Below are 11,445 nucleotides of genomic sequence, written 5' to 3'. Positions count from 1 at the left end.
TGACGCAGCGCTCATGCAGTCGCTTACCCAACTGTCGGCCCGTGTAAAAGGGCCTTTAGAAATCACTCCACATACAGAAGCACATATTGCCCACCTTTTTTGGGTGGTCAGTGTTCACAAAAATCATGGGAACAGAGAATTTTTTAAGGCCTAAATTGCATTAAATCATGAAATAATACACACACACCGGGGGTTAATAAAGAATAATAAAGCATCTAGACGTTATGCAGAACAATATAGAAAATTAACTAATGCAAAACTTTGTACTGTATCATCTGTGGCTGTGCCCAGTCCTGCCGCCATCTACCAGAGGGCAGAAGCACTGCAGAAGGTACTCCTCACCCAAGTGCTAAAGGGGTTCTAAAAACAGGTCCCCCATGCTGCAACATAACCAGTCATATACTCCTCTCTCGCAGCTCCTTGCATCTTCTGTGCTGGCAATTTTGGACTCGCCTGTGGTGTCATGTTTACAGGCTGCAGCAGCTTCTAAACAAGACGCCACAAATTGCTGGAGCACTGAGGCCCGTGATTGGCTACAGCAGCCATTGACATCCCATACACAGGTAAACTGCAGCTTGTAAAGAAACAGCGGGCATAGAGGACAAAGCTGCCGTCACAGGAGATACAGGGAGTCGGGAGAGGTGAATGTATGACTGGTTATGTTGCAGCATGGGGGACCTGTTTTTAATCTAATAATTTATGTCAGACAACCCCTTTTAAAAAAAAATCTGATTTGTGATGGTCTTACAAGTTGGACTCCCACCGATCAGTCCTGAACTTTTATGGGGTTGTTAAGTGACAAAGAAGGTCAAAAGGATTAAAGTCAAAAGTAGAAACTCACCCTCCAAAAAGAGACACTTGGGGAGATATTTACATGATAAAATCAAGGCTGGCCATGGTTTTGTGCGACCTGTGTTGCTGGGGGCGATCATCCTCCCCTAGGTCCACCTGTCCTGATGATCTTGCTCTATGCAGCAGAGTCTTGTGGCGCTACAAGCATCCTCCTCCTCCTGGCTCTATCTTCTCCCCTGTGATGCTCTGAAGTGCCGCTGCCAGCCCTGCGGCGCTCCCAAAACACAATCACCTAGTTTTGCTACTGTATTTATGTTAAGAGCTTAGTTCTGGTACAGTATTTATTCACTCAGCTGTCCTCTGTGTGGATATTCTGCTATCTTGCTGCTTTCGGCATAAGCAATATACAAGCCTACTGCCTTTTAGTGCAATATATATAACTTTTTGCATATGATGGGGAGGTATGGAAAAAAATTCTGCATGGGATGCCATGTAACCTAAGGCTAGCACTGAATACAGTAAGCTGCAAGTATGCAGCAAGTCATGAAACTACCAATTAGGTTGCTCTGCTAGCCGTGCCTGACCAGGGAATCGTGGGAGTTGTAATTTCACAGCAGCAGCAAAACTCCAAGTTTCCAATAAGGATATTGTAAAGGGGTATTCTGGGACTTACTGTACTGCGGGTGGGCCACACGGCTCGCCATCGGACATGCGCAGTACAGATTTTTTTTCATAAACTACTGCTTTTCCTGCCTGTCATTGTGGAAGGGCCGTGGAGTGGAACAGAAAAATGGATCATTTTGGACTTTTACTCCGCTTGTGGACACTGTATTTGGTTTCCGCAAGTGTGGAGGAAGAATGGATTTCCCATAGCATGCTATGAGCGCTGTTTGCTGCGGATTCCGCAGCAAATACCTGGCTGTGGGCAGGAGCCCTAACACTGGGGAACACAACTTTTGGTGCCTAAGATGTCAGAACATTTTTTGGATATTTTTAAAAAGAAAAAAGGTTCGGTACCGTGTTAGCCAGTTGAGCAAAATGTGATTGTTCCCAGCAAGAGAAACCAAGTAATCTTGTTGATATGATACCTTTTAATGGCTAACAAAAATACATGATGGATATTGAATATTTCTGGGTCATAGATTCTGAAAATGGCCTTGGTTTTTGCCCATCAGGTTTCATTTTTACTTTCCATACATTCATGAAGCTTAGAAAAAGAAGTACAAACAAAGGTTTCTTCATTGGGACACGTCACTGAACACTCATTTCTGTGATTTCCTACGATGAGTTATTCCTGGACATCTGCGATGGATGCTCCAACAGTAGTTTGCCATCATATCTGCGCAGCGTCCGAGGAGATAGCGGGGTAGATAAAGACCTTGTCACAGGGCTCTACCATCTCCTCCCCTGGGGGTAGCTCAGAACCTGAACAAGTTACTGCTGGGGGAGGTCACAGGTAAAAAGTAACCCGGAGTTACCTTACAGTTCTTTAGTCACACGTGACGCCACCGTTCCATCCTCTGCGGTGAATCTTGATGGTGAAATAAAATAGTCCACACACAGGGAAAACTTTCTGGACAAACCGGGAATGGTTAGTAATGTCCATTTACTGTAGCTTGTTAAACTTCAAATAACATAAGCAGCCCAGCACAAGCACGACAGAACAAAGTGGTGCGACAGGGAGGATTCTCGGGGCAATCCGAACAATCCACAGTCCCAGTTATCCTGTGAAATCCTGCTCCCGGCGACTCTTTCTAACTAATTCTTTACCGGTCCACACTTACATTCCTTGTCTTTTCCTGTAGTCATGCAGCGGTCCTTCTCTCTCTCTCTCTCTCTCTCTCAGTGCTTAATGATAGCACCGGCATATCCTGGGTAGAGTAGGCCCAGGCCAAGCTGAAGGGTATCGCTGAGCTTCTTCCATTCTTTAGAAGAACTCCTTGCACTGCACCTTGCAAACACACACATATATATATATATATATATATATATATATATATATATATGACACAGTCACATGACAAACAACAAGATACATTTTCCAGACATAACCCAGACATTAACCCACGAGACAAACATATAACATTATGGAGGGGCCCCACTAACTCTAGGCCACTACATGTGTATCCCATTGTCCCCTCTACCGTTCTTTCTTGATCCTTATTTCTTGTGAAATCATTCCCCCTGTTTGCCGCTGACATCACCAAGATACAATGGAAATCGACCAAAATGACTGTACAGATAGTACAACTTGATACTTATGTTGCAACCAAGTGTACAAAATGTAGTGAACATATTCTCCACGAGTAACTGTAGTTTGCAAGAAAATTCTTTACAACCATACAGAATGATGACCACGCACATGCCTCAATATTGAACATAGAATCTTTGAAATGCTGGTCTTTCATCTGTGGTCCATCAAATATACCTGCTTTTAGTTTTTGCATGCTCAGCCCAGGAAAGTTTTTTACATTGGTAGCTGAAACACATTTCATCTCTCCTGAGAGCCTTTATAAATTGCTTCATCCAACAAAGTTTAATATGCAATGGTGGCAACATGATGTTTTCTCTGTCCACCAAAGGTTCTGTGAGGATAATTTTTTCTCCAGGAACTATGTTTTCTCTCAAAGGTCTTCCAACCCAGTGTTGATCTTTAGCTCTGCTGTACCACAAACATAGAAAACATACGTAGGTACTTTGTCTACCCGCCCTGCTGCCCTAGAAGGAAGGTCACCATTTTCAAATGCACATAGATGATCCATTGGTGATCACTATCATCTGTAGGACTGTGGCTATTGTTGCCTGATCTTCCCGCATACTAACTGAGTGACCAACAGGAATTGACCTGAATCTGTTTCTGTTATGTATAAGTACACATTTTAGGCTGCGCCCATCACCTCATACCCTTCAGGGTGTCAGTCTAGGGGCCATCCACCCCTATCAGACTCATGGTTCCCATAGGTAGCAGCAGGAGCTCCACAGTTGACCAAGGCTTGGTCTACAATGGCCCTGTAATGCACAAGCAATAGGACACAGAGCATAGCTCTAAGTGGTTGTGGGTAGTGGTGTGAGACAGGTTCTGGATCGCACTGCAATGACAAACAGAGGTAGAAGCCGCAGATTTTTAGAAAAATATGCTTGACTGAACATTAACTGAATAAACATGGTTTCTCTCCATTGGAGGGCTCAGGTATTTTTAATGGTGCATAATAAAATGGAGGCATAAACTCTCTCACTTAAAGCGATAGTACTCTACTCTTCCTTAGTCGGACCTCATCTGGAATACTGTGTCCAGTTCTGGGCACCCCACTTTAAAAAAGACATAGACAAACTGGAGCAAGTTCAGAGAAGAGTTACCAAGATGGTGAGCGGTCTGCAAATCATGTCCTATGAGGAACGGTTAAAGGGTCTGGGAATGTTTAGCTTGCAAATAAGAAGGCTGAGAGAAGACCTAATAGCTGTCTACAAATATCTGAAGGGCTGTCACGGTGCAGAGGGATCATCCCTATTCTCATTTGCACAAGGAAAGGCCAGAAGCAATGGGATGAAACTGGAAGGGAGGAGACACAGATCAGATATTAGAAAAAACTTTCTAACAGCGAGGGTGATCAATGAGTGGAACAGGTTGCCACGGGAGGTGGTGAGTTCTCCTTCAATGGAAGTGTTCAAACAAAGGCTGGACAGACATCTGTCTGGGATGATTAAGTGAATCTTGCACTGAACAGGGGGTTGGACCCGATGACCTTGGAGGTCCCTTCCAACTCTATCATTCTATGATTCTACTCTTAAAAGCAATAGTAGTTTTTAGAGATGAGCGAGCGTACTCGGAAAAGCACTACTTGCTCGAGTAATTTGCTTTATCCGAGTATCGCTGTGCTCGTCCCTGAAGATTTGGGTGCCGGCACGGAGCGGGGAGCTGCAGGGGAGAGCGGGGAGGAACGGAGGGGAGATCTTTCTCTCCCTCTCTCCCGCCCACTCTGCCCTGCTCCCCGCTGCGACTCACCTGTCAGCCGCAGCGGCACCCGAATCTTCAGGGACGAGCACAGCGATACTCGGATAAAGCAAATTACTCGAGCGAGTAGTGCTTTTCCGAGTACGCTCGCTCATCTTTAGTAGTTTTTATTCCTCAGCATCTCTCACTGACATACATATCTCATTCTGTTCCTTCTGACATCATAACACTTTTGGTACTGCATTCCTACAACAGATACAGTACTGTACTTCTTTTCTTTGCATAATCTCATGACTAGAATGTGTATTCTCCAATAACGTACACTAAAAATAGTGCACTTGTTTAATAAAAATGTATGACTCTAATATCCATTCTGCTTTTTCTAGATACTTAAGATACTTCATCAATGGGACCCCCATGATCACTAATTCAGGCATCCTAAGTTTACAGAATAGTAGAACATCCATGCTGCTCTATACAAGCATCCACCGCTCTAAGTATAGTTTGCACTGGCGTATGTGCAACAACTGTATTAAGAGGCGCAAGCCTTTTAGTACGTTTGTTGCATTTGTCAGCACCTCTGTGCACCAGAATAAAATCTGTGCCAGCTATAAACTAGTGTAGAATACAAGTATAATTTGGTTTTGGTTTGATGATTGTGATGCAAACTGCTGATTAAAATGCTGCTGTGTGAAAATGACCTAACAGTGCAGTCAAGTAATGGCATCCATATTTTGTGTATGGGTAGGGTCTCATGTATCATCTGCTGGTTGGCTACCATGAGACGTGGCCAAAAGCTCCATCTCAGTGCTGCTCACAAATTATTTAAGTGGTTGCTCGCTGTTCATTGTTAGCAGCCGTTCAATTTTAGGCAAAGCACGGGGTCATTAACGATGGGCAGTCAGTAACCACTTAATTTATATGTGAGTTTGAGCTTTTGGCCACATCTCAGATGTGCAGGACCTATGCAATAGACGCAGCATGGGACCCTAACCTACCGACATAGATCAATTAATGAAGTTCAAAAATGACTGCCAGCCGCACACTGATATACTGATACAAAATACAACTTCAATTCCAAAAAAGTTGGGATACTGTAAATAAATGTAAAGAAAAAAAGAATGCAATGACTTGCAAATGTCATATAACCGCATTTCATTCACAATAGAACGCAGAACACACATCAGATCTTCAAAGTGAGACATGGACAGCTTACACATTGAAAGGCACTATCAATGCCGAGCAGTATATAGAGGTTTTAGAACAACATATACTTCCATCCAGACAACATCTCCTTTAGGGAAGGCCTTGCATATTTGATCAAGACAATGCTAAACCACATACTGCATCCATCACAACAGCAATTGGTCTCCTCACTTTCCATACTGTTGTAAAAAGAAGAGTGGATGCTACACAATGGTAGGACCCATCCCTGTCACAACTTTTGGGAGATGTGATCAATTTCAAAATGAGTTATTTTTGAAAATTAAATAGAAAGTGTCTCCCTTTCACCTTCTGATATGTGTTCTATGTTCTCTTGTGAATATACTATGGTTATATGAGATTTCAAAATTATTGCATTTTTTTTCTTTACCTTTTACACAGCATCCCAACTTTTTTGGACTTTGGGCTGTATAGAAGCAGATCTAGATGTAAGGGGTTCAGATGATGTTTCTCTTGGATGGTATAAGGGTTACCTCTACTGACCACCATCCATCACAACATTTTGTGTTTTTCTCTATAGAGGGCTATATATTACTTCTGATTGGCTGAAGGTCAGGTGGCATTTCTGGAGGACTGGAGATGGTAGAGAAGTGTATGGGGTTGGTGTGTTCAACTGGGAATCATAGGAGCTGGACTCTGGATGAGAGAGCAGCAATCTGGAGTGTGATCTGAGTGGTGTTCAGCCTTGACAGACTGTATTGCATGAAGAGAGCGCTGCAAGAAGAGTGAGGAGGCGGCTGAGGGAGCTATACAAGACGAGTCCCGGAGATTTTGTGCCTGTTAGAGAGTGCCAGTGGCACAGCTCCATAATGCATCAGAACCGACATTGCTGAGAGAACAGAGCTGCAGGGACTCCAGCTATGGAGACTGCTACAGAGAATCCACATTGTCCTGCAGCCCTCTCAATGGAAGTGCCCCCAACAGATGTCTAAAGATGCTTCTACGCTATGTTACCAAACACACTAGAGATATGTAACTAAATTGCAGGCAGCCAGTTAACATATGCGACCTCAAGCCAATGCCAATAAAATACATATTCATACGCCAGTTGGGGAAAAGATTTTGGACAACATTTGTGTTACCTTCACACTGTGTGGATGACCGCCACTGCTGGGTTTAATTGTTCGATGGTACTACCATGTGCTTTACAGCAGAATGTGTATTGCAAATTTTTGCGATTTGTAAAAGATAATTCTAATATTCTGCACAGTTGCTCATATCGTTAGAGTTAGTGAACTTATCCAACGGTTCTGTAAGAATGGCATACCGCTTATCTATTAACGGAAGTTTCTATTTCCAACTTATTATCCAAGTTTATTCGGCCTCCGCATCCCTACCCGCTATATATGGTTTGCCTATCTGCATGCTGAGGGATGTAGTGTCTATATCTGCCCTTCTATTTTGTAGCACTATATCAGAAGGTATGCCACTGCCAGTAATTTTTGAATAGATATGTCCTTTTTTTGTGACTTGCAAGTAATGAAGTTCCACAGAAGTTCAGTCCAGGATCAGTGGTGTACTGGGCAGTTTGCATCTACTCTTCATGGTGAATGTGTCAGGAAGAACAGGTATTATGTGCAGGACTGTACTGGAATGTTCTGTGCTGACGCCAGCATTTTGTAGATAAAGGTGAACACAGGTAAAACGTGAGTTTAAACTTGTTTTAGTAAATTTGTAGGAGTGGTAATGACCTGATGGACAGGATCATCGGTATCATTCTGTCATTGTGAGGAAAGTCACTGTGACACTAGGAGCCTCATGTATTTCATCTACAGGTCAGAAAAATGGCATATAGGTTTTTTGTATCTGCATCATGGATTTCTCTATTCTTCAGCCTCTGGGCCACAGATGAAGTATTCAGCAAAGGTACAGTACTCATACATATTTTTTTCTCCTCTACTAAACCATTGATTCAATTCGACTCAAATCTGTTGAGAAAAAAGGTAATTTGTGTTTGTTTGTGTGCAACGCCATTTTCGGATGGTTGTAATGTGGCCACTACCCGCTCAGAAATCAAGTAAACCAATCATAAAAATATATCGGGAAATTTCTTTATATTGCCTCGTATATAGCACAATTGTAGGTTCACTATAGATCAACTGTACGTTATACGTCAGCTACAATAGTAAATTAGATGGATATGTTTCATTTTGTTCCAAAGTGATAATGTTCTCGTACTGCCATAAAACCTAATTCAGAAGTACCGATATGACTGTATTATTACTGTAAATATATGAAGTGTTAGCTTTATGAATAGTGATAAGCGAATAGTGGAATATCATTGTGAATCAAGATGGCCAATTCTGACTCCCATTAAAGGGGTTGTCCCGCGGCAGCAAGTAGGGTTATACACTTCTGTATGGCCATATTAATGCACTTTGTAATGTACATTGTGCATTAATTATGAGCCATACAGAAGTTATAAGAAGTTTTTTACTTACCTGCTCCGTTGCTAGCGTCCTCGTTTCCATGGAGCCGACTAATTTTCGCCGTCTAATGGCCAAATTAGCCGCGCTTGCGCAGTCCCGGTCTTCTTCTTTTTTTCAATGGGGCTGCTCGTGCTGGATGCCGGCTCTGTGTAGCTCCGCTCCGTCATGTGCCGATTCCAGCCAATCAGGAGGCTGGAATCGGCAATGGACCGCACAGAAGCCCTGCGGTCCACCGAGTGAGAAGATCCCCGCGGCCATCTTCATCAGGTAAGTAAGAAGTCACCGGAGCGCGGGGATTCAGGTAAGCGCTCTCCGGTGTTCTTTTTTAACCCCTGCATCGGGGTTGTCTCGCGCCGAACGGGGGGGGGGGGGGGGGGGGGTTTGAAAAAAAAAAAAAACCCGTTTCGGCGCGGGACAACCCCTTTAAAGTCAATAGGAGTAAAAAATCATTTGCCCTCTAGGAGGTCTCCAATGCAGCCAGAGGCCCCCAAATTATATGGAAATGCAGCCACACATCTGAGGGACACTGTGCTCCACCCAAAAATTGATCAAAATAATGTATAGTGGTGTAGGGATCAGTCACGTCTCAGCGGTGTCACTGTAAACAAAAGAAGGCCCACAGAGTCGCTCATTTTAAGAGCAATGTCATAAAGCTAAATTCTACCAGTTGAACAGAACAGCCAAGCATGGACCTTCTCCAAGGAAAAGCTGTAGAGCTCCAGATGTTTCTTGAGTTTTAGAAAATATTAGTTTTGTGTGAAGTAGGAAACATGGCGAAAGTAAGTAAAAGAGAGCAGCAACAGCATCAACAACTTGAGGGCACAGTGTGGTCTGTAATATAAATCTTTGCTCAGTCATATGTGATTAAAACTTGCCAGTGTGCTAACTAATCAGTAGAATCTGCCATGAGGGTGCAGAAGTCAGGTGAAATCCATGCCTAGTTCATTTTTATAAACATCAGGCAATCTACATTGTCTGTGGGCAGCTGGATATGTTTGTCAGTTATCACCCTCAGCTGTGGTGAACACTCTTTCTGATAGCACACTGGCAGCAGACATATATAGTGTGTACAGTTACAAGCAGCGGCTACTTCACAAAGGTCACAGCAGAGACTTCCGCTCTGATCTCTGTGTAATTGTGGCACCGTCAGCGAGCGTACAATTAGCTGATCGGTCAGGGTCCCAAGCAACGGACCCAAACAGATAAACTATTCATGAACTATTCTGGGGAATTCCCCCTGGAAAACCCCTTTAAGAAAATCTCTTTTGGTCCTTTGAGTGCCCTAATGTAAGTTTTCACTGCGCCTGTTTTCACTTAGATAAGGCAGATTTCCACTGTTACTGAGACTGTCGGGCAGCCCGTGTTACAGTAGAAAAGAATAGTGTATAAAAAAGTAGTAACAGTAATAATAAATTCCCCAATTGTTTTTTCTAACCTTTGAAGAACAGACCATAAATATAAAAGCAGAAAAAAACAAAATAAATTAAGACAAACTACCATCCATAAAAACAGCGAAAAAAAAACCCGCTCCCCCATCTTTTCTTGCTATTTGAGCAGGTTAGGTGTGTTCATAATGTTTCAGAATGCAGTAAACAACAAAATAGTTGCCTCTTATCTTGCTGTTAGTGAGGTGAGTCTAAAACTGGTTGGACCAGACTGTATTTGACTTCGTTCTACACAATACAAAGCTTGAAAACTTCGTTTGGGAAATGGGTTTATTAGCATCCATAGACATTAAATTTGTTGTTTTGTCATTGAGACATGGTTGACCTTCATCTGATGCAATCTTGCTGTTGCATTCTGTTATTTTCCATGGAGATAAATGATGCCAGGCATATCTATCAACAGCAGAAAAAGACCCCCTGGGACATCTAGTCTGTCCTTATGCTATTTCCTTGTTATTTTCCTCTTAGGATAGATCTATGCTTCTCCCAGGCAGCTTGAATTCTTCTGATGTCGATTTTCCAGCCACATCTGCTGGAAGTTTGTTCCAAGCATCTACTACTTTTTCAGTAAAATAATATTTCCTGATGTTGCTTCTGATCTCAGATTGTGCCTCCTTGTTCTACTGTTTAACTTCCTAATAAAATATTCTTCCTGAACCTTATTTATAACTTTTAATATATATATATATATATAAAATAATATTTACCACAGGTGACTCCAATCAAGGTGTAGAAACATCTCAAAGATGATCAAGACAAATGGGAAGCCCCAAGAGTTAAATTTCAAGTGTCATACCAAAGGGTCTGAATATCTGTGTCAATGCAAAATGTTAGTTTTTAATTTAAGAAAATTACAATGATTTCTAACATTCTGTTTTGACTTTGTCATTATGGGGTACTGAGTGCAGAATGATAGAGAAAAACTTGATTTAATTAATTAATTTAATTTGAACAAGACAAAAACATAACAAAATGTAAAAAAGTGAAAGGGTCTGAAAACCTTCCAAATGCATTGTATGTATAGCTTTTTAAAATTATTTGGACTTCATAAGGGAAAAAGTTAAAAGGTTTTTAACTTTTTTTTGCCTCTGTAGGGGACTTGAAAATGTAATCTATAATACATTGCAGTACTTCTGTATTGCAATGAATTTTGCTTGTTAGTGTTACACTGACAGGTAGCCCATTGGGTTCTGCCTCTAGCAGGGTCTAATAGACTTATGTACATGGAAGATCTGGAGGCCATTACTGGGTTGCCACTGCAACTCATCAGCACCCTGTGACTGCATTATAAAACAGGCAACTTCTTTGTTGACTGACAGATTCAGACTCCAGATTTCAAAGCATATATACATTTGTATTTAATGTCACTTCGGGTCATTGAGATACGCTACCTCTGGCAAATCTCAAACTAATGCTTACGCTAATAAGAGAAATCTGGGTATTGAGAATACTATCCAGGTGATATCTGACCCTCTAAAAACCTGCTGCAATAACTGGCCCTCTAAAGATTAGGACACTCGTTTCTTTACCAATCAGTCCATTGAAGACCTCATAATATCGTCTATATTGTTCAATCCCAATTTATAATGCTCCTGATGATCCA

At 42.1% G+C, this 11,445-nt stretch overlaps 1 protein-coding gene across 2 annotated transcripts in view; it reads left to right on the top strand.

Annotated features, from left to right (window-relative positions):
* Window positions 1-7,679: 7,679 nt before the first annotated feature.
* Window positions 7,680-11,445, top strand: part of LOC136627406 (receptor-type tyrosine-protein phosphatase eta-like) — a 32,351-nt gene continuing 28,585 nt past the window's right edge. Inside the window, exon 1 of one of the 2 annotated variants that reach the window (XM_066602469.1) lies at window positions 7,680-7,834. In XM_066602469.1, the coding sequence (XP_066458566.1) occupies window positions 7,753-7,834 (82 nt within the window). In that variant the 5' untranslated portion in view covers window positions 7,680-7,752. The remainder of the gene's footprint in view (window positions 7,835-11,445) is intronic. The other variant, XM_066602477.1, reaches the window with a different exon arrangement.

Source organism: Eleutherodactylus coqui, chromosome 1, assembly GCF_035609145.1.
Source record: "Eleutherodactylus coqui strain aEleCoq1 chromosome 1, aEleCoq1.hap1, whole genome shotgun sequence".
Classification (NCBI taxonomy): Eukaryota; Metazoa; Chordata; class Amphibia; order Anura; family Eleutherodactylidae; genus Eleutherodactylus; species Eleutherodactylus coqui.
Note: the sequence above shows the minus strand (reverse complement) of the source record. Positions and strands in the feature narration are given on the sequence as shown.